The 23739-nt window shown below is 38.6% G+C and overlaps 1 protein-coding gene across 1 annotated transcript in view; it reads right to left on the bottom strand.

Annotated features, from left to right (window-relative positions):
- ryr2b (ryanodine receptor 2b (cardiac)) overlaps window positions 1-23314 on the bottom strand; it is a 70939-nt gene extending 47625 nt beyond the window's left edge. The window contains 40 exon segments of the mRNA XM_039783150.1: window positions 76-187; window positions 390-590; window positions 745-1156; window positions 1301-1518; window positions 1628-1841; window positions 2130-2356; window positions 2519-2605; window positions 2777-2936; window positions 3214-3374; window positions 3700-3814; window positions 4140-4272; window positions 4616-4802; window positions 4959-5167; window positions 5362-5536; window positions 7382-7590; window positions 7926-8073; window positions 8336-8495; window positions 8770-8853; window positions 8958-9061; window positions 9234-9338; window positions 9704-9923; window positions 10183-10375; window positions 11458-11699; window positions 13559-13692; window positions 14089-14207; window positions 14461-14556; window positions 15277-15412; window positions 15500-15683; window positions 16865-16986; window positions 17159-17323; window positions 17433-17589; window positions 17871-17945; window positions 18032-18128; window positions 18491-18614; window positions 18962-19074; window positions 19215-19293; window positions 19425-19499; window positions 20098-20202; window positions 20544-20663; window positions 23171-23314. Coding sequence (XP_039639084.1) covers window positions 76-187; window positions 390-590; window positions 745-1156; window positions 1301-1518; window positions 1628-1841; window positions 2130-2356; window positions 2519-2605; window positions 2777-2936; window positions 3214-3374; window positions 3700-3814; window positions 4140-4272; window positions 4616-4802; window positions 4959-5167; window positions 5362-5536; window positions 7382-7590; window positions 7926-8073; window positions 8336-8495; window positions 8770-8853; window positions 8958-9061; window positions 9234-9338; window positions 9704-9923; window positions 10183-10375; window positions 11458-11699; window positions 13559-13692; window positions 14089-14207; window positions 14461-14556; window positions 15277-15412; window positions 15500-15683; window positions 16865-16986; window positions 17159-17323; window positions 17433-17589; window positions 17871-17945; window positions 18032-18128; window positions 18491-18614; window positions 18962-19074; window positions 19215-19293; window positions 19425-19499; window positions 20098-20202; window positions 20544-20663; window positions 23171-23218 — 6025 coding nt within the window. The 5' untranslated portion in view covers window positions 23219-23314.
- Between the last annotated feature and the right edge of the window lie 425 nt (window positions 23315-23739).

Below are 23739 nucleotides of genomic sequence, written 5' to 3'. Positions count from 1 at the left end.
AGTGCCTTCTTGAAGCTTTTTCATAGTGCCCTGGCTCAGTGAAGATTATTAATGAATCAGTGAAAGATGACCAACCACAGTGTGTGTTGAGGAGGTGATGGAAGTCTTGCAGGAGTAGTTGGATTTCTACTGGACATGGACAGTTCTTCTGCTGCTCTTCCTCTCTGAAGCTCAGCAGCATGTTGATCTAAAGACAGGTCACAGATGACAGTTAGGACAATATTCTAAAAATTCCGCAGTTCTATTGTAAACCATAATGACCCAGCATTTCTTTGTTTTTAATATTGTTTTTGAGTGTGCAGCTCCTGGAACATAGCAGAAACTACAACACAACATTTTATAGTTAGATTTTCTCAGAACACTCAGAATTTTATTTCAGCAAATTCAACCTGCTCCTGTGGAGGTGAGCGGAACTCCTTGGTCTTGCGGGCAGTGAGGGCAGCAGACATGTTGAGTGCTTGCATGACCTGGTTGTAGCGAAAGCACTGGTTCTCCTGCAGCTGAGCCACAAAGTTGTCAGAGAAGGCAACCACAGCTTCTACCCTGTGGCGCACCTGGCAATCACACATGTAGGAGAGCAGGTGGCAGAGCTGCAGAAAGAAATGTATTAAATCTCCCTTTATGATTCAATTTAAACAGCTTACAGTATATGAATATAACAACACAACATCTGAAGCTAATCCATTACATCAAAAGGAAGGAGAAGAAATACAAAACGTCAGAGAAATCTGCTGGTTCGTTCACCTCAAGTTTGACAGCTTCTGGAAGCTTCATTTGAAGAAGTCCTTGTTTAGGGTTTTCATCTTTTTTGTTGCCCCCTTTCCATTGTTTTTCATCATCACCAGCCTCTTCTATCTCTTGCTCCTCAAGGGTTTCGGTATCTCCGGAGAAGACTGCCGGCTCTATCAGTCTCAGAACTTTTCCCACTTCCTCATCCCCAAATACCCCCATAACCAGTAGGGTGTAGAACAGTCTAATTAGAGGAACCAGCAGAAGCTCAATACTGCCTCCTACAGGATCCCTCACACCCTGACCCACAGCCCATAACCCCCCCCCACCCCCCACTCCCCTCCTTTCTTCTATATAAAAAAAGGTTTTTTGTTGTTTGTGTAAACAATTTCACACCCCACATCTCCTTTTTTCCCCCCCCCCCCCCCAAAAAAAAAAAAAAAAAAAAAAAAATCTTTGGTTTTTTTCCCTCAAAAAATTTATTTTTTTTTTTTTTTTTTTTTTTTTTTAAATTGTTTTTTTTTTTTTTTTTTTGGTGTTTTTTTTTTTTTTTTTTTTTTTTTTTTTTTTTTCTCTTCCCACAAAAAAAAAAAAGGAAAATTTTTTCTTTTTTTTAAGGGATGTGCTGAGACTAGTGCTGGAAATGCCTTCTGGAGGTTGACCATTCCCCCCAATAAAACCAGTAGCAGGGCTGGGATAAAGGGTGATTTCTCTGGTCTGGTCAGTCATAGGCACAATGTATTCGTTGTTCATCATGTGACATGCTGTGGTGTGGCTGCTGAGGTGAACCTAAAGAACAAGAATACTCATTTATTTACTTTCCAAAGACCAATGTTTCCCCATCCTGTTGTTAAAGAATGTTACCTAAAGAAAAACATGAACTCAAACAAGCAATCACCTGAATAAGCAGCTGATAAAATGCAGAGCGGAGTGGGCCCGGGAGGTGGGGATTCTGAATGGCATGAAGGACCTGTGATTGGTCTATGTGACTGCAGAGGACGTGGCAAACTCTGGTGTTTCCAAAGGCACATAAAGAGCAGTAGAGGAGGAGAGTGTGGTGGTGAAAGGTCAAGAGGTCATCAAGTTCCGACAGCTCCAAAATGTCAACAGACCTAGACGTATGTTATCAAAAAGACAATGTCAGTGTTGTTGCTTGCTCAAGATTAAATTAAAGGTCTAGATGGCACAAAGTGGCACAACATGTTGCAGTCTGTTGCATTTTTGATGATGTTATACACTAAACAAGCGTGTGCTGCCTGATGCTTTCAGATCACAGTGACATGAGTGAAGAGACATGCAGGATGGATGATAGCAACATTATAAACAACACATGAATCACTTCCCGTGCACGTAAATTTGCAAGCCCAATTCCAAAAACACATTTATTTCAGCTATTTAACCTGTTTTCATCAGGGATCTGAAGGGTCAAGACTTGCAGGGGCTCATAGCATTGGACTCCCCAGCCGTGACGCTCATCTGGCTGATCCACCATCACCTTTAACGCGCGGCCTGGTACTCTGGTCCACGATACCGGTTTGAGATGCTGGACCTGAAACCTTGGAGGACACTGAGGAGTTGCATTCCTTCTTTGGCTGCGAAGCAAACCTGCTGACAGTGGCATCACATTCTGGATCGAGAAGAAAAATACAGAGAAAAGTTTTAACATTTTAAAGAATAAAACAGGATGAAACATTGTTTGAAAGCCAAGCTACGATCTAAGCAGACAAGGTTAAACAAAAAACATCTTTCTAACGTCTTTGACAGGACAAAAAATTAAAAGTTCCTTTACCTTGATGTGTCCTAGTTCAAACTGAAACATGTTGCTTGTGGTGGGCTTGACAAAAACAGCAGGAAACAGCTTTGTACTGGCTTCCACCTGATTAGAGGTGAAACAATATTACCTCAGTTTAATAATGCATTGCTTCAAGTTAAACAATGCTCACTATTACTTATAATTACTTTAATGTTGAGATGCACCATCTTGTTTTCAAGGGGCTCCTCAGGCACATTAATATGAACAAATCAAACAGAATCCTGTGTGACCTACTTGGTAGAAGTTGGCCATCTCCACTCCACTGGAGGTAAAGGTTAGAAGCCCAGTGGCTGTATCAATTAAACAGCCAATTTCCAACCCTGCACTTCTTCGGCTCTGAGACAAGCCTGTTGCCTCTCCAGCACACACCATGTAACAGTCACATCGCTTCACACTGTGCAAAAGGATAGGGATGTGTTTAATTGACAATTTGCTGATAATATGTCATAAAAAATGCAAAATAAGACAATGGAATCCTTTAAAAAAGTTAATATAGCATTAAAGTTCAGTAATAATAATCATTCTTTAGTAATACAGTAAATAGAATTTCATTAGTCTGTGATTATGGTGTGAAAAGGACAACAATCAGCATCAACTCGTCTGCAATTAGTATTTAAATTCTTGGTAAAGTCACCCAAACTGATAATATAACTGTCTTGGTATACACTTACCTTTCCTGGACTTTGCCACTGTCATCTCCGATGGTAACAGTCACAGTGAGGACATTGTCAGTGTCAAAAGTCATGTCGTGTTGATGAAAGTCAGAGGTCACCCAGCCTACCCACACATTGAAAGGCTCCTGGCCTGGAAGAACCCTCACTGAGTAGTAATACTGAAACACAGAGGGCAGTTGCTGTCATTGGTATTTGCATTTTGCGTTCTACATTTTTTTATTGTGACTGGTAATTACAACGACCAGCCAGGAGCTGAACAGCTGCACAATGCATGCATATAAGCCTGCAGTGCAATTTGTTTAATTTTAGTGCACTCTGAGGCAGCACATTGTCCAAATACATTTAGTCTTTTCTACTATTATTAATGGGCATTATTCAATAATTTAGGAATAGCAGTATAAAATATTTGGTTTACTGATTATTGTTTTTTTTTTGTTGATGTTCTGTGGTTATGATGAGATAATGAGAAAATGATAGACTTACTCTGGAGCTCTGGATAAGGTGATCATAGTTATCTTTGTCAACTACGACATCTTCTAGAAGCCGTGCAGAAGAGTTATTGCTGACTAGGTCTGGTTTTGTCCTCTTCAGCATGAACCTTGCAGAACAGAAACACAATCATTTGTACACAGCACAATGAACTTTGCAGATTAACTGCATTTGTGGTGACAAAAAAAGCCTGTTTGCTCTGTTTCTTTTAACAATCTTCATTTCCCATTTTCTGTCATTACATTTGGGAAAACATTAGTCATAACCATGCTTATGTCATTTTAATCAATTGGCAGATCAATGTGGAAAAGCACAACATTTATAAATACACACTAATGACCCAAACATTCAAGTTTTACATATTCCTCTTCCATATTCCAAATTACATGCATTCTATTACATATTATCCCAGTTTTGATTTCTCTACAACCTACCGTTGTTTCAACCTTGATGTTTTGTCGTGACTATGATCCTTATGGTTGAGCTCATCTCTTGAGCCAGCAAAGCCATGGGCTGACTTCATCAGCACTTCAAAGTCAGAGTCCACCTCCTCCTGCTCTTTCCTTCCTAAAAGGACAACAGGAATTAATTACAGCTTGGCCCTGGGGAGCTTAAGCAGAACAACACATCAAGGTCATAATGGTAGAAAATCAGTAATCTGGATCGTGGATAATCTGGATGACTGCAAAGAACAGCTAAAAAGATTATTTTTTTTATTTATTTATTATTTCACACACGTTTCCTCTTGTAATAGCTACGTAAGTTTTACATGCTGCATCAGGAGTAATGTCATCTGTTGTTTGAGCTTATGGTGAACCAAATAAGTATTTATTGTGGTCCTTAGTCATCTCGAGTTCTCTGTGGCTAAATTGAACACACTGTACATGATATGATGTAATATGATCTGAACCTGGAGAGAGAGAGTTGGAGGCCACTGGAGGCACGCCCCCCGCAGGGCTAGTGAGGATGGCAGCACATTGGATGGACATGCTGAGTCGGTAAAAGCCCATCTCACTGCCTCCACCATGGTGTGCAAACAATCGCTGAGAAACCCTTAGGCTGGATAAGGAATCATTTGAGCCGCTGACTCTAGTGACCTTAAATAAGATTTGAACAAGATTTTCAGGATCAGTGCTGTCAATTAGCTAGTGCTATAAGCGACCCTGGGTCACATAGAGCCACTGGACCATACTACATGCTTGAGAAGACATTTACAAGTTACTAGGTGAAAGCCTATATACTGGTAAACTAACCTGAAAGTTATGATCATCAGGCATTATGGAGGAAAACTGAGGCTGTTTCCTGCTCATCCACAGGGCTGGGTCTCTGGCCATGTGGACAGCAAATGGTTCATAGCCCTCCTGCAGGCCACACACAGTAAAGTACTGCAGAGAGCCAACATGGCGGCCCAGGTTCAGTATCCCCACCTGGTTCAACCCAACACTGACTACAGGCAACAGGCCTGGGCAATATGGGGAGAGACAAGACGAAAAATATTTCAGTCTGATAATTGTCTTGGATATAGTTTGGACTTACTCAAGAAAGAGATAGTACTGCCATATTAACAAAAACAATGTCTTGGTTTATTATCATTCAGTTTAATAAACAGTAACTAAGTCTGTTAAAAACACTATAAAGTCAAAAACTCTTTCAGACCGTCTCTGATATCAAAGTCCATGGCAGCCAGCTCTGATCCTCTGTCATTAAACAGCACCTCTCCATTGAGTGTGACCATCATGGTGCATTCAGCCATGTCCACCAAGCAACCCACCACATCACCTCTCTGCCACGTACGTCCCAGGGGCTCAACGCCCTGATGGTACCACTGAGCCTGAAAGCAAAAGAAAGACAAGGAGTTTGAAAGAAAAAGGGACGTGTAAAGAAGTGTAAGAGCCTCACACAGAAACTGGAAAAGACGTGAAAGAGCCAACAAGGTACAGAATGAGATGAGATGCTAAAAGGATCGTCAGACTCAACTGCGCAGATAACAATGGCTGTGCTCTACTTTGCTTTTTTCTATGTTCCTCATGTTACATAGTGACAAGTATAACAATGTATTTTGTGTACAGATTTTAAATACTGTAATATGGAAGAAGAAAAACTGTCACTGTTATACCACACCAATTGATTAATCAAAGTTACACATCTTAATTAATTATAATTAATAATAATAATGATAGTAGCTATGTTTCCATCCACACGTTTTTATGCGAATTAAGTGATACATTCGGTCTCAACGGATTTTCTCTTGATCCATATATGGCCTATGCATAAACGCTGATGGAAACGTTAAACAGATGCACCTGTACGGGTCAGAAGTGGGGAAGACCGCACGCCCAATGCGCACTGCCAGGATTGCTGACTTCAATTTTTCCTTTTTTTTTTATTTGAATTCCTCTCCATAGACAGATATTTTACAGACAAGCATAAGGCCACAGATTTGTCTCTGTCTAGTCAACAAAACCTCTTCTGGCAACATTGATGATCACACAGCCAGTTTTCAAACAGATTTTTACTTTTTATTAGATTCAGTCGTACTGTAATTTTGTATACTGTATCAAGAAATTAAGAACTGTGTGAACATAAAGCCAGTGTTGTGCCTGAACACGTTCATGAACTCGTTCATATTTTGGGCGAACGTGAACTGAGCGTACTGTATTACTGCCTGATGAACGTTACTGTGAACTCGTTTATTCTGCTGTCTGTGAACGGCACGCTCTCTCAGTTTAACTTCGTTTAATAGGGTGCCAGATTTCTATAGAGCCTTCCAGGCGAAAACCACGGCTAAAACACACCGTAAACAGGCCTTAATATGTAGCGGAAAAAACACCCAATCTGGCAACACCAGCCACCAGTGTTGCACCGCCGCATGCGTCATCAAAACAAAAAGCAGCATGTAGGTGATTAAGCAGCATGGAGGCTTCATATGATCATTTAAACGAGTTTTATGAGGTGAGGATGGGAAAAATCTTACATTTCTGTGCAAATTTTGCCCGCCGGCTTTCAAAAAGAAAATCCTCACTTCATTCACATCCACAGCAAACTGATTGGATATGAAGATGAAATCTGACGCATAGTTTCAGTGTTAAACCTGATAAAATAATTGCTGTCTGTGGTTCTATATGGGCTGTAGCAATAATTTTGAAAAATAATAGCTCGCAGCAGCATATGGAAAAAAAAGAACTATGAACTAGTTCATTTTTGGAACTGTGAACTTAGTTCAACATTTTTAAGTATGAACTATTAACTGAACTAGTTCATTTTAAAATTTGTGAACTGAACTTTGAACTAGTTCATGTAGAAAGTGAACTTTCCCAACACTGCATAAAGCCATGTTTTATTATGACATAAAGAAATAAATCTAAGGAGGCTTTAACAAAGTCAATCAATCATTTTAATTGTAGTTGACCAGTGTAATGATATTAGCTACTTCAACTTATTTCAATTTTAACAATAACAATGGTGGCCATAAGAAAAACTTGAATATCTCTCGTTGCCGGGTTGGCTCAGTTGGTAGAGCGGGCGCACATATGTAGAGATTTGCTCCTCGATGCAGCGGCCGCGGGTTCGACTCCGTCCTGCAGCCCTTTGCTGCATGTCATTCCCCCCTCTCTCTGTCCTGTGGAAATAAAGGCCTAAAAATGCCCAAAAAATAATAATAAAAAAAAAATCTCACCTCAAATCCATCGAAGACATATGCCTGGTTATCTGAGCCAAGCTCTTTATCTGGAGTACAGCCTGGTCGAGCCCAGCCCACTCTCATATTCCCGGCTGTCACTATTTCAAATTCAAAGTACCACTTCCCCTGGGTCACAGCGTATGATTTATCTGGTCTGAACACTCTGCACTTCTCAGCAGAGAAGAGACATGGATTTGATAATGTGGCTGTAAACCCAAGAAATAGAAAAAACATGGTTGTCTGTTAAAATATTAACTGATTTGCATTCAATTTCCATAAAACAGAGTTAGGTCAAGTTAAATAGATAGATCATCTTAAATAGATCTTTGCCGTACAAATATGATAAATGTCATCGTATTGTGAATAAAATACATATTTATATAAATAAAATGGAGCAATTATACTAAAATACTCTGTTATAACAAACAAAGCCTAATCTTAATTAAACTTGCATGCATTATCTTATGCTAGTTACAATAATCAAAAGTGAAATATACTGAGCTATAACAGATATGACTGATGACAGGGCTTTGAGACATACTCCGTTCCTGGTTGAGAGGCTCCAGGCTGTAACCGTAGGCCAGCAGGGTACAGACAGCCTCTGTAACACTCTCCCTTCCCAGTTTCCTACTCTTTTCATCAAGAAGGCTGTAGGGCACGAGGTACGGGCTCCGCTTCGCTTTCACATCCTAAAAATACAAATTCAAAGAGTGAAAATGTGCAACTACATTCATCAGAGAAGAGTATCAGTGTTTGTGTTGCCAGAGCATCACTATGTGCATTTCTTTGTTGTGACCGAGAGACAATGTACAGGGAATACTTTTTCATATTCTTAATACTATCTGAAAACAAGAAGACTAATATGTTATATACAATATCATTGAAAACAAGTTAATAAATGCAATTTCTCCTCGGCAGTGTCTGAGCAATGCAGAAATACAGCAGAGAAACCTGTTGGGCTCCATAGGTCCATCCCTGCTTGATGCGCTCTCTGGCCCATACATTGTGATCATTCTCTGCCAGCAGGTTAACCACTTCATCATGGGCTGGGCTCAGAAAAACCTGGCTCATGTCTACTGGGGCAGGTCTATAGCCACTGGGCTGCTCATACCTAAGAAAGGGAATAAAAAATGGACATGAGTGTGTCAAGATCGGAAATTACATTCAAAAATGATTGTAAAATAAGTGGTTATGGAGCTGAGCCTTTACAGTATTCATGAATAAGAATCATCAGAAACAGAGCTTCCCTACTAACTCTTATGAAAACTTAGACATGAGGGGCTAAAAAACAGTGCCCCATCCTGGCAAACTGAATGCCTCCAAATGTTTCATATGTACAAGGGCTCCAAACAAAATGCAATTAAACATATTAAACATGTACATACTTGGTGGGTAGTCTCATGTATTTGACTTTCCCCTCAGCATGGTCATCAGTCAGACCAATGTGGAAACCAAAGGCAAGGAGAGTCCTCCAGTAGAAAAACAAACAAAAACATTGCAAACAAGCCTCAAAAACATATACAATTTAAGAAGTTTCAAATCTGTATTGTATGATGCAGATAGCAGAGCTCACCTGAGAGTGTCCTGAGCCATCTGAAGGTTCTGGTTCCTCTCCTGCTCCGATAGCTTGGAGAACTCCACAAGACAGGGATCATGCCTCTTAACTTCATCCCTCACCTGTTTGATAAAAACTGATATTTCTGAAACCTGCAAGTAAAACTAAAGCGAGTTGGAGTCAAGTCAAGTTTCAAGTAGTTTGTGATGGTACTATTCTCTTACATACTATGTGACAAGGTGATTTCATTTATGCAATGTAACTAAATTATTTATGTTTTTTCTCTTTTCTTACAGGTCTATGTGTCCATCCAAGATCAATCTTGTCCATTGCCCAAAGTTCATGGATATTCTCAGCCATTTTTTCTTGGATATCCTGAAGTTGTGGGGGTAATACTACCTATGAGGGTAACATGGGTAAAGTAAAAAGGCAATTTACTGTGTCACATAGGATTCATTTTAAAATTGTATTATTAACATTCAAAGCGGTTCATAACCTTTTCCCAGCATACCTCACAGACCTTCTTTAGACTTATACCCCCTCCCACACCCTGCGCTCTTCATCAGCAGGTCTACTGGCACTACTACCCATCAACCTCAGCACAATGGGTGCTAGGGCCTTCTAATATCTTTATATCCAATTTATATAATAATACAATATTTTTCTAAATCTTAAATCTCTACCTCAGCAGCAAATTATTTTTTGTGAAATTAAATTTGTGAAAATGTATTAATAAAATCAGTTTGACTATGCTAATTATTTACCTTGCTGATGTCTATTGGTGTGGGAGTAAAGGTCACTGGAGTGGCAGGTACTGAGGGGCCAATGAGTTCTTGTTTTCCCTCTCCATGATCCAAGATGTATTTCTGACATGGTTCTAACTTCAGCTTGACTCTCGGGAGCAGAGCATCAGAGCATGGAGCAAAACCTGGTGGTGGCAAGAAGCGAAACTCTCCATGCCGTCCCCCAAACAGAAAACGAACCCTTATTTTCAGAAATAGGATAAGGAAGACATTAATGGTATGTATTGAGATCCTTACAGAGACGAAAGCATAAACTGAGAGAAAAATACAGTAAATGTTTGACTTCTACATCTCTAACATATATTATTACTCTACTGAAGAAAAGGGACAGCCTACTGAAAACATATTGCTATTAAGTATTACTGAATACAGTACGTTTTCATTCAAAATTAACTTTGGAGCCATGTAGGACAGTTAAACAAAAAGACATGTCTACTGACTTGACTCCAGCAGAAAAGCTGACCACAGGATAAAGAAGTCCATCAGCAGTAAAGTTCTCCAACATGCCCTGCACAGGTAGACCATTGACCCGGAAGGAGATGCAGGGAGCACTGAGATCAAGACAGCAGCTGACCACATCGTCATCTTTCAGCAGGTGAGGGAAAGGAGAGCTCACTCGGCGCCCCACACAGCCTGAGATTCAGGAGACACAGCCTTTAAAGACATCCATGTTCACATTCATTTTGTTGTTGTTGTTGTTATTAAATATAGGTATGTGTAGTTATGTGCCAATGTATGTAGGTTTTGTGTGTGTGTGTGTGTGTGTGTGTGTGTGTGTGTGTGTGTGTGTGTGTGTGTGTGTGTGTGTGTGTGTATGTGTGTGTGTGTGTGTGTGTGCGACAATTGTGTTGATTGTTTATGAATTATTGTATGTTTAAATATTTTCTAATGTGGACTCTTGGAAGATCAGTCAATGAACTAAAATAGATCCAAATAAAAATCTAATCAAATCACTGTAAGCATTAGTGTTGCTGCTGCCGATTTATTATCGTTATTCCCAATATCTCTGTATGCAGACTTAAAGGAACAAGCAGTAATATGTTACTGTCTCTCTCTGGATCATCAAGTGTTGCTGAACAATGGCACTCTGTTATTTCAGCTGCTGAGATTTCACATTTTCTAAACAGGCAAATTAAAAAGCATCCATTTTATTTGCTGCTCCTTTTAATTAGACAAGGTAAATCTCCCATATATGTCATTTATGGCACTACATTGAATGCACTAAGATGAATTTGATCCATTTTGTAACATCTCCAGACATTGATGTTTGCCTCAAAAAGTACCCTAAAATATGTGGAGCAATATGTGTCCTTTTTTCTTTTTTTTATTTGGTTGCTATTATGCAATCTCGTATCTCTCTAACCTTTGTTTGTAAAGGAATTCAAGATTACAGAACATATATAAGATATAACATATATAACACGTTATATATATATATTTTTTGTTTTAAAATATTTCCTGTGGAAGTGATATCACACCATATAACCTGTCCTATCATGTCCATGTCTATTGTATGTACATTATATGTATGTACAGTATGTTTATATTGTTTTGCACTTTTAGATCCCAATTAAACTCTAAGGACCAGTAAAACCCTGTGACTGCTCACTATTGTGCACCCTGACAAAACTAAACATATTTCAGTGAGCAAGTTCCCCAGTAGTACTTACAGTGCACTGTAGACTAAACCTTGTATCAATTGATCTCATCCTCACCCGACCAAAGGTGAAGCCCATCAAAGCCGTACGAGCAGAGGTCGTCTCCCACCCCGTTGCACCCCCAGCCGTCACCTCCTGTGGGCCTGGGCTGGTAGCCCTCAGTGCGAGCCCAGCCAACACGCAGGTGTGTAGGCTCGGATGTGAGAAAAGCGTCGACATGGTCCACAACCAGCTCGTAGTACCACCTCCGATGCTGGGCTGAATCTTCCCCAAAAGCCAAAAAGATGTTTGGTCTCACGCTGTGGAGTAATGTTTAGAGAGTACCGAAGACAATCAAAATGGCAAAAAAGACAGAGGATAGTGGTGCCTTTCTTTGGTATGATTTGTTATATTTGAGTATAATGTTTTTTTAGTATATTAATTTTAAAAGACATAAATAGGTCTTTGAAATTTCAAGAAATGTTACAAAATTCTATAGCAATATGATTAACTACAATATGAAAAAAAGAACAATCAAGTAGAGCATGAGATCCTGAAAAAAGTGGAGATCTAAATGTAGTGTATGAAAATCTTGGAGAAATGTATCCGCACTCTATGTGTAGAGAGTCTCTGCTAGATGCTTACATTTTTAAATTACTGCCCTGTGTAGGATCACACTGCCTTGCCCTTATGCAGGGCATTTGATACTCTCTGTAGTACACACAGAGCATAACTCAACTCCCATGGGCACAGCACATTGCACTGTAAATATATAAATTAATGAACAAATACAGCACCAGGCTCTTGTAGAGAGCCTCCTTCTGACCGCCCAATATCAATGCTGAAACTCAATTACTAGAGATAATTAATAAGCAGAGTATGACAAACAATAAGATGGAGAGGTATGTGGAAGAGAAAATCACCAATATCTTGCTGGAATTAAGTCTGGTTGGTCTCTTGAGATTAAATGCCAGTTCATATAGTGACGCTAACTTTGCCTTTGACAGAGTTCTCGTGACAGTGAAGACATGAGGAAAGACAGAGCACATTGAGAGAATGGGAAAAGGACACAGAGAGAAATGTATGACCTGGTTAAGATGCAAGAAGAGATAGGATAAAAATGAATCAGAAGAATGGATTACGAAAAAAAGAATAGGAAAAAGGACATCTGGGAGAACTGACAAAATGTGGTGGGCAAGGAGAAGATGGAAAAGAGAAAGTTGATATAAAGGAAATGAGAATGAAAGCTTATGTACTAATGAGGCATTTACTTTAACAAGAAGTTAAAGTGATAGAATGATAAATTGCTTGAGGAGAAAGAGAGCTGGGTATTGGACTAGCAGGTGTGAAGAATATGAAACAAAATAAGCTTTAAGGTCTGAGGAACAAAATGGGCAGCTGATAGAGAAAAGCATGATGAAAGTAGGCAGCTGCTGAGAAAGAAAGAACAGATGGAGTAAAAAAAACATAAAAACAAGCAAAAAGGGAAATGGAAACTGCCTACAAGATCAGACTGGCACAGTGGGCCAATATTTTCAGAGATGAAATATGATGAAACTGGATAGAAAATGTCCAAAGATTAATTCCGGACGCCATACCACCTCAGGCAGCAAGAAACTTTTTCAAAATCTCTCTGAAAGAGGCGGACGAAGACATCTTTGCAAAGATATCAATATGAGTGGTCTGATCTATTCTGAAAAAACAATTGGTTGCGCAAATGAAGAGACAACACTGAAGGAGACAAATAATTCTTCTATTTACTCAAGTCCACCAGAGAAAAGATGAGCACTGTACTTTGGTTAAATCTAAAGTATTTTTTGTATCAAGGATGTGGACATAATTACAGATAGACCGAGACATCAGTTGACTAATAGCGCTCAGCTAAACAAATGCATGAGCATGTATGAAAAGAGCTCGAGAAAGAAAGCCCTCATTTAGTGATTCTCCAAGAGTAAATAAAAGCAAGGATAGAATATGGAACACACATGATTTATAACAGATATAACAAATAATTACATGTCTAATTTTGATATCTTTTGTGTAACTTTTGTATGATTGATATTTGGGTATAGTAAATGATGCAAGCAGATACTGTATAATAAGAGACTAATTTAAATGCAGAGGAATGACTCAGACGAAATAAAGTAGTCGTATTTACAGAAAACATTCTAAATTGTACCTGGTGACCTGATTAGCAAGACGTGTTTGGAGCAGCAAGTCTCTGTCTGGCAGCAGGTTGTCACAAATGAGGTTCTGATTAGAACGCACAGCTACACCATGACACACACACAGAGAGCACAGCACCTCCAGCACCTGGAACACAAACTGTCAGCACTTCTCTCGCAATAGCTCAATAAACACATAGAATGGTCTCACATTAGGGAACAAATGTGATCTACTATATTGTGGTGATAATAGCAGATTTGTCTTGTGGTACTGTGATTTTGTATTGGTGAAACACAGAGTTCATTTAATTTCCAAACCATGTTGCAAATGCATACAAACTGTGTGAATGTCATCTCAGAATTTGTTTAATATAACAACAGATGTGTTTTCTCCCTAAAAATCTAAATTCAAATTGGCTACTGCATTTTAGCCAGCAAATGCAATGACAATAACTGGTAATTTTGTTTTCATTATTCATAAAGCATGCACATTACTCCTCATGATTTGTATTTCTAACACAGAGAAAAACTTTGCAAACATTACCTTGTGGTTGCATCCATGCTTGTCTAGAAAAGAGATGATTGAATGAATGTGTCCTTCTTTGATGACATTGAGCGCTTCAGGACTTTCCACTAAGACACAGTGCAGCACCTCCAAGACTCCTGTACATGTAAGCAATTGCTCATTACGGTAGGTAAGATACCCTGTATATTTCTGTATTTTGCCATGATGTTGAGATACAATATATTAACTATCATAATAATGTAGAGCAGATAACAGTGTATACCTGGAATATTAAACTACATAATCACAGATGTAAAACAGGTGTGCCAAAAATATCATGAGATCAACATTTTGAATTTTTTGCAAATAAAACGTAGGATTGGTAATGAAATGACCACAAATTCAACCAACCACAAGAAGCCTCCAGACGGTCTAGCCTGCTAATCAGCCAGTCTAGAGAACCTGAGAAATGTGCACAGTTCACACGGTTTCCCCTGATCAGAGCAGCTGAAGGAGAAAAAAGAAAGAAATATTGGGTTAGGGTAAAAAAAAATTTTCAAGGGTCGACCTCTTGCTCACCCAGTAGAGTGTGCGCACCATCATGTAGGCTGAGTCCTTGGCAGCGGCCCTTTGCTGCTTTCTTGTCTTCAATCTATCCTGTCAATTAAAGGCAATAAAAGCCCAAAAATAATCTTAAAATTAAAAAAAGATGTTCAAGATGCACAAGAGTTAAGCCGAAATTATACTGTCCGCATGCGTAAGGGTCCCTGTGACATATATGTCGTAATAACAGGGTATACGCATAGGCTCTGTGCGGTCGTCTATGTACTGCCAATTTTTTATGACTGCACGGACATGGCCGGGCAGCCACTCAGCTACAAGCAGTAGTGTAGCGATCTACTGCGTATGTGTGGAAAACAGACCTACTATGCACCCATGGGGTCCGCAGCTGTCTGTGTTTGCGTTCGTTGGAGTATCATTGAGCCCTTAGGCACAAAGACACAACACAATCCATGGCATAATTCATGGATCATATCATATTCAAGATAGGTATTCTAAGTAATATGCACTTAAATGAGTTATTACCAGCATAGTCAATATTATAGAGGAAACATTTGTATTTATTTGGTATCTGTATCAGTAGAAAATCAAATGTTGTGGTGTTAATATTAAAAATGATGAATTGGTATTAAGCCATCTATACTGAGAAGATGTGTTAATTCTCACCCAGTAGCTCATAGAAACGGTTGAGGATGGTCTCCCACTCTTCTTCTGTGTCACTCTGAGCAGCCTCAGCAAAATGAGAGCCACTACTATATTGGTGTAGACGGTCAATACAATCTAGGACCAAATCTAACACACCCTGAAAAGAAAAGGGGGTATACTTATGGAACGGTGACAAACATATATGTGTGGGGCCGATTTATTAATTCAAAAGATATAGATTTACCTCTTCTTGAAACATATTCTGCCGATTCTTTAGTGCTGTCATGTTGTTCTGTTTAGCTTCACGGCCTAGCCCTTCTGGCGGAGGCTGGAAATAGTTTATTAGATCCTGCAGACTACATGTCACTATATCCATTGGCAGGCTGACAGATGTGAGGTTTCCTTGTTGACTAAAACCATCCAGTTTCCTATAGATGGATAGACAGAGTACTTTATTAATTCCAGAGGGAAAGTTTACTTAAGAAGAGGCAGGTTAAGTATAATGCATAAATATATCATAGAGGTAATTAGTTTCTGGCCTACACTCAAACGGTCGGACTTCCAAATCTTTTTGCCATTGTTTAAAGAAGCCTGGGTTTGAAGTTGACCAATATTACTGGCCATAGGAATTTTCTATGATACTGATATGTTATCCTTAGGGTGTCATATAAAGCTTGTAAAGCTCTTTAAAATTGACTTTTTTGTTGTTTTTAATGTCAGAAAACAGAAAGTCTGAGTATCTGAGCCACAAGTTATTCAAACTTCCAGTTTTCTCTTAGTACTAAAATATGCAGTGCCAGATTTCTAAAAGCATGGTAGTATTCCCATGGTATTTTAAAAAGGTATAGCTATGATACTGTATACCACAAAATATTTCTTTAGATATTCCAAGACAGGTCTGTGGTGTGTGTGTGTGTGTGTGTGTGTGTGTGTGTGTGTGTGTGTGTGTGTGTGTGTGTGTGTGTGTGTGTGTGTGTGTGTGTGTGTGTGTGTGTGTGTGTGTGTGAAATGTGCAATACAATGGCACATCTTGCACATAGCCATAGAACTTGGTTGCCTTGTGATACCTAAATGAAGTACCAAATGGTATACGACAAGGACTTAAGCCTTACAGATAATGCATTTTTTAGGCCTTTGAAGCCTACTCAATATTTGAGAGTTTAGAAAATCCAAAAAAATATCGGCCGATTGTGTTTTTTTTTTAAAACAAACACATAACCTAAACAAATAATCTTGATATGCATCAGATGGATACGTTTTTTTGTGTGACCAAGATACAGTGGGACATTTTACTGTTCCAACTTGTCAGTGCTCTCTGGTAGACAAACTATGTAATGGTAACACAGTTATTTTAAATTACTACATTACTACATTTCTGTACTGCAATTTTTTGTTACATATTGGCCAGTAGATACACTGATACCAATACATCTGCAATAAGCTAATTATAGCTGATATATTGGCATGGCCAATCAGTCAAACAAGGACAGCTAGACAGCTGGAAACAACAACCTTCACTCATTCATGATCATGTCATCAAGTAATTCATGGATACTACGCTGATTAAATGCAGACATTGTTACACTGACTGAGGGTCTAGATCCAGTACCTGATAAAACGAGTGAAGAGAAGAGTAGCACTCCAGATAAGTCTGGCAGTGTGAGATTCCTCCCTTTGAGAACGAGACAGCGTCAGCCCATCGTCCATATGACCTTCACTGTGCAAAATGGCCTAGAAACATAATTTCCTATCAATTATTTCACTATAATGGTTATAGTGTAATATAGTTAATTTTCACATTCAACATATTTATAAGATAGTCAATATATACAATTAGCCTTACCCTTTTAGTTTATCAATATTGATTATCTTTTAATAATAGTTCTTAATCTAAAAGGATTACCTTTCGCTGAGCCCCTCCCATGCGTGTAGATTGGGCATCAACAGCTTGGTAGGTGAGCCAGAGCCCAGAGTCTACATGCTGAACATAACAAATGGAGTCTCCATACTTGATCTCTGGGCTTCCCATGCCATCGGCATTAGTCTTTGTGCCAGTGTCAAGCTTCTCCTGTAGGTGAACGTACCACAAACAGATGTGATAATAAACTGATCTACTACACTAATGACCTTCAAGTCCTTCAAAAAAAGTTCAATGTATTTCACATGTGACTCCTGACCTTCGACGACTTAAAGCAGAACGAGGTTGTGTTGATGTCAGCCTTGTCCCGATCAACCAGATGCAGGCCTTTCTCCTCTGTAAGACCCAGGTACCTTCCAGTAGTCACATGGCAGAGGCGGAAAGGCTGCCCCCAGCATGTATGCCTACCACTCCAACTGAGGAATATTAAGAGCATTAAATTTTAAGGAAACTGAATAGTCCACAACGTTACATTTTTACTCTTATTGTTGAAATGGCAGGGGAGCAAACCGGGACAGACAAGGAAAAATAGCAGAAACTAAAATTCTGTTTTTTTTCTGCAAATGAGACTATAAAAATATTTTCATTAGCTATTGTTTTCCAATAATAAGTTAAACAACAGTAGAGCTTAAAATACCAATATTTTATATGAGGCTCACAAAAAGTGAGTAGATCTTCACAATCCGTGTATACTTACACAACACGCAGAATCTCTAGCCTCCAGAGAGAGCGGGCATGGCTGGAGACTGATCCAATCTCATAATGCATGATCCTAAATTAAGAAAAAAAGATATGACCACAGAAGTAAAGGACGTTTTGTCTAGCTAACATGACAGGAGACAGGTCTTTTCAACTGACCTTTGCAGTTCCTCTCCCTGCTCTGTGGACGGAATAGTCAGACATGCGTCACTATGGCTGTGGAGAAGCCGCAATGTATCGTCCCCCTTCAGGTATCCTAGAATTAGCACAACAGACACCAGAAATAATCTACACTGAAAGAGTGATTTTACTGCATATTTGAATCAGGCTATCTAAACAAGGGTAACTACTCGAGGCAAAATAGCAGAGTGTGTGTTTTATAGTAATTGTAGCCACAGCTCCTACACTAAGTGCTAACTAACATCATTAAAAGTCCACATTTGAACATTTGCAAGCTGATTGTAACTCATCGCCAGCATCAGGGGACATCACATTTGGCTGATATACCTTTGACCAATCACGTTTCTTGGACACAACAATCAGTTTGATTATATTATTTTAGAGATTGAGGTGGTGTTTTTCCAATATGGTTAGAAAGCAAAAATAAAATAAACTTGCCTTGAGCAACTCCACCTCCAGAGCAAATGGGAGCAACCCTCCAGAGAGTCTGCTGGAAGGCTGCATTAACAATCAGGCCGTCACTTAAGCTTTTGTTGTCAAATACAGTGCCAAAGGACAAGTGCTGGGAAGAAACAAAAATGGGCTCATCAACAATCAATACAACTTTTGATTTCTCTACAACAATAGCTGTTATGATAAAACAATTATGCTAATAAAGAGGAAGAGAGAACACAGATTGCTAACTACCAAATGAAGTAAAAGGAAATCCTATGACATAAATAGTAGTTTCTGGTTCTGCAAAGCTCAAAAGATGGAGAAGAAATGCAGTAGAAAAGAACACACATTCAATTTGCCAACTTCAAATGTTTAATAAGTAGTTCACTATTTCTTAATCTGATTATCTGAAATATTTAATGCAGATTCTTTATCATCTAAACATAAAAAAGCTTAACATCTTTACTGACTCACCAGATATCTCTCTGATGACACATTGACCAGTATGAGGTCATCTCCAACACGCACTTTCTCACCATCTGACCTCTGTCTGGATGCTGGGTGGACAGTCCACCAACATGCTTCACCTGAGCCACACACACACAAAGAACATTACGTTTTTGCTGTTCCACATGGTATATACATTCTGGTGAAAAAGAAGGAGCAAAGATTAAAAAAAAAAAAAAAAAAACTTTCATCTATTTAAAAAAGGTCCAACACTGAATACCTGCTTTATCCTCTTGCAGACCAACATCAAAAGCCAGCTTGTCAGTTGAAGACTGAGATGAAGACAAGCAGCTGAGATACTGGGAGTGAAATAAACAATAGATATATATTTCAGTGAACATTTAAACAAATATTTTGATAAAGCTAACAAAACTGTTGCCAAAGTAAGACCGCTTCTGATTTACATCTGATTTATATCAAGATGACTGACCATGCCACTGTACGAGTGTAGGAACAACACTGCCTGGCCATATAGAAGGGTGCGATGGCTTCCTCCAGATCCCACCTGTGAATCACATTCAAATTATTGAACTCAAAGTATGAGTAAACACAATAATAGTAGTGTTAAACGTGAATCAACTAAAGAAGAAAAAGAAACAATGACTAAATTAAAAAAATACAAACTATCACTTTAAATAATGGTAAATAACAATTAAGCAGAGAAGAGGAAATAAACAATCACCTTAAAATGTGTGCTCAATTTTGTTTGCTTGTTACTTTATGTTAACAACAGCTGTTTCAGTTTTCCAATTGCTTTATTTGTCAGTAGTAAGATTGTGCTAACCCTGTTAGTCCGGAAAGAATAAAAACAGTCCAAACCCCTCTTAAATAAAATCATGGTCTATATTGTTTTCACCAGTTTTACTTTCAATTACGAGTAAGGCTGATATAAGATCAATTTAACCTGGCAACTTATTGTGGCTGTAATATCTTGACAGTATTTTGAAAGTGTGTCTAGTATCTTGAAATTCCAATGTATTACTTGGTAATTAAAACCAATTTATACCATGAATTATAGAATGAATGTCACATTGACATTGATAAATGGCAAATAATATCTAGATGCATTGGGGGGGAAAAAAGAATGAAGAAAATAGTCTCACCTCTGCAGCCAGGTGCTCACTGTGGGCCAACTTCTCCTGCAGAGCTCGAACAGAGAGACACTGGGCCAGGACAAAGCCACATACAGACAAGTCGGGTGGAACATTCTGGTAGATATAAAAAGACAGTAGAGTATGTATCATTGAGGCAGCTTCATATCTGTCTTTGTCTGATTATGTAGAAAGACAGACAGAGGTCAACTTCTATGTGTGAGTGTGTGTATATATATATATATATATATATATATATCTTAGTATTAAACATACAGAATATACAGTATTTCTGTACACATCAAATATTCTGAAACGTTTGAATTATTGTTGATTATTGTTGAAATTATTTGCATAATTTTACACATCTTTCTTTTATTATTCCAGATATTACGAGCGATGACCTGTGACATTAACTAACAAATAGACTCCTCTGGCAATGAGGAAAGACTCTTTACCTTGCAGTTAGAGGTGGGCTCAAGCCTGCAAAGTCTGCTGCCAAATCCCTCGGCAGCAAGACATAGTTTCACATGTTCCTCCTGGGAGGTGAAGGTACTCTGCAAAACCACCTCATCTCCCTGAGAAAAACACACATAGAGATGACAGTGGTAAGCACAAACTCTCATGTGCATAACAGTTACAGATTCCGAAATATTTATAAAAAAAAAAATATTAATAGAATGCGTGCAAATTAAGATAAGCCATTCAAGGACTCTCAGCACTCACTCTGAAATGTAGGCTCTGAAGCAGCATTAAGGCTAAGGGACACTACACTACAACTCAACATTGCATTTCATATTAATAGAATTATTTAGGGGAGTTTACAATGACCCAACATACCCACTCAGTGCTAGCATGAAGTTGGCGTCCTGTAAACAAACCCACAAATACCTAAGAAATAAATAACAGAACCCCTGAACAAATTACATGAAAATATTAGGGCTGTGTTTGATTGAAGAAATTCTTAGTCGACTAACACTCATTCAATTGTCTCGACTAATCGATTAGTTGATTTAATCGACAGATCTGTAAATCTGAGTTTCTCCGCAAAGAGTCATGCAAAAGCACCACTTTAATTATTGTGTTTACCAGAGATGTGCTCGTACGTTTCTTTGAAATAAGTCAATCAGCATGAAAAAAAGCATCAAACATGACTAATGGACTAAATAAATCTAAGTTGACTAAGACCAAAACGATCGATTAGTCGACTAATCGACTAAGAGGGGGCAGCCCTAGCAAATATACAGTAACCTATAAAGAATGAGTTGTTGTCAACCCCAAAATAAATGTAAGCATAAAGCCTTGCTTATATATCAGCAAAACATGGTCTAGCCCAACTATAAATGCATGTGCAGTAGATCTCCCTCACCTAAATTATCTTATCTTCATTTAAATGCCAAATGCACCACGTCAAAGGAATTACGCTTTTCACATCTATTTAAGGAAATGCAGAGAGGAACAGCAAACGACTGGTCTCCAAACTCCAGCAAGGACTACCAACACCTCTCCATTATACCTCTATATTGGGAAGATACTGCACTGTCTGGCCCCCTTTCCACTCTTCATATCAGCAGTACTCTGCAATCAGTCAAACACACTGCCCAATGGCAGCTGAGGCACTGCAGGGCATTCAGATGGCGAGAGGACTCGGCTCTTCTTCAAGGTACATTTGGCAAGTGAAAAGTCATCATGCCACCAGACTTAATCCAAATGTTAAAAGCCTTGGCAATTGGAAATGCATGTTCATTCAGCTGCAACAGACTTTAAAAAGTCTTATTTTGGATTTGAAACTGACGCTGGTCTACATATTCCAATCTGTACATTTTAGGGTGGTGTTTTAAAGAGGAGGCGGACCACCTTGCCTCAAACGAAGTCCACCTCCTCTAAATCATAAAAAAAACCACTTATATGACATAAAACATTGACCTTCAGGTACAAACGGCAGAGGTGCTATTTCACAAATGGCATATATCTAACCAGTGTGGCTATTGTGTTTCTGAGGTCATCTACTAACTAAATTGATCATGGAGCAAGATTCGTTAGGAAAATTACTTTGTCCCAATTTGGGTACTGGGTTCAGTAACCATCTGCGTCATTGCCTGTGTGAGTACCGGTATGTGTATTTGTCTCATATCCACACCAGACACTCTCCCTGTGACATGCCCTTATCAGAGGGGAGATAGCAAGCTGTAAGAGGACAACTTACAACTAAGAAACAATGATAGCATCTTGCAGTGAGGGTGAAAAAAGCCATTTGTGGTCTTCCTTTACTGTCAGTGACAGTGACTAAGAAAACAATGTGATTAAAATAGCAATTGTTCTGCTACAAATTTAAAAATGAAATGTTATCGTTACTAATTTATACATTTTATGTTACTGATAAATAATTAAAACATTATCATTGTGATAAAAAAAAAAAAACATGAAAAAAACATTCAAATCAGTGATCCTGGAAATTTGAACATTCATTAGCCATTTTGCTGGTGGGCAAAAAAGTTAATTTTGCACCCTGCCAAGATGTAATAATATTTGTGATTGGCTGTCTAACTTAACATAACTATTTGGATATACATGCGGGAAAAACAAATAAATAAATAAATAAACAAATAAAGATTTTCCTTTTTTTAAGTCTATAAAAATGGTAAGGTTATCAAAAAAAGTTCATGAAGAAAATATCCTTGAGTTACTCAGGTTGCGTTTAATCTTTAAAAAAGGTAAGGTTAGCAAGAGTTAACTTCAGTGAAAAAATTAACTAAGTTAGCAAACATGGGGTTGGACACTTTATTTAGCAGCTAAACCTGAGACAGTAACCTTAACATTACACTCCTGAGTCCACTAGTTACACAAATAAAGTGTTACAGTACCAAATCCATAGACCAAATCTGATTTTAGCTGTTAACACAATATAACACGTTTCAAAGAGCTAGGTTAAGTTACTAATTGCTGACACCGCTGGAGCTAGCTAATGATAGGTACAATAGTTGACAGCTCTGGAGCTTGCTAGGTTAGCTTAGCCAACCCATCCTTTCTGACTTAAATATTAGCTGGATACATTTAAGCAGGTTTGAAAAAATGGCTAACTCACCATTCGTAGAAACTGGAATTCATCGTCGCCATCTCTAATGTCAGTCATTCTTTGAACAAACTAGCCACATTAGACAGAGTAGAGCAACATTGTTGGCACTAAAGAAGAAAGACGACTAGAGAAGCAGGAGGGAGAAGGAGAACAGCCGAGGATGTCAGGGCGGAGCCTGCTGTTAAAATCCTGGGCGTCCCGTGACTCCAACTGCTATTTTGGCGGGAGAACTTTTTCAAGTGAAGAAAGGTCCAGGCCTTCAGTATCTAAAAACTTCTGCAATTACCAGATAAATACGTCTATTCTTGTAGTCTGGGAATTAGTTGAAGGCTTATCACAGTGTGAGGGGGGTTCTCAACTTTGGAGTCTACATCCAAAAAGTGAACTGGTGTCAGTGGTGAAAGATTTTCTCAGATCTTTTACTTAAGTAAAAGTAGCAATAAATACTGTTAGCATTATCATTAATTGTATACATCCATGGTTACAAGCAACAGTCCTGTATTCAAAACCATGCTTTATAAGCTTCAGCATTAAAAATATACTTAAAGTACCAAAAGTAAAAGTACTCATTGTGCGGA

The sequence above is a fragment of the Perca fluviatilis genome, chromosome 19 (assembly GCF_010015445.1).
Source record: "Perca fluviatilis chromosome 19, GENO_Pfluv_1.0, whole genome shotgun sequence".
NCBI classification, from domain to species: domain Eukaryota; kingdom Metazoa; phylum Chordata; class Actinopteri; order Perciformes; family Percidae; genus Perca; species Perca fluviatilis.
This window is presented reverse-complemented; position numbering and strand designations above follow the sequence as displayed.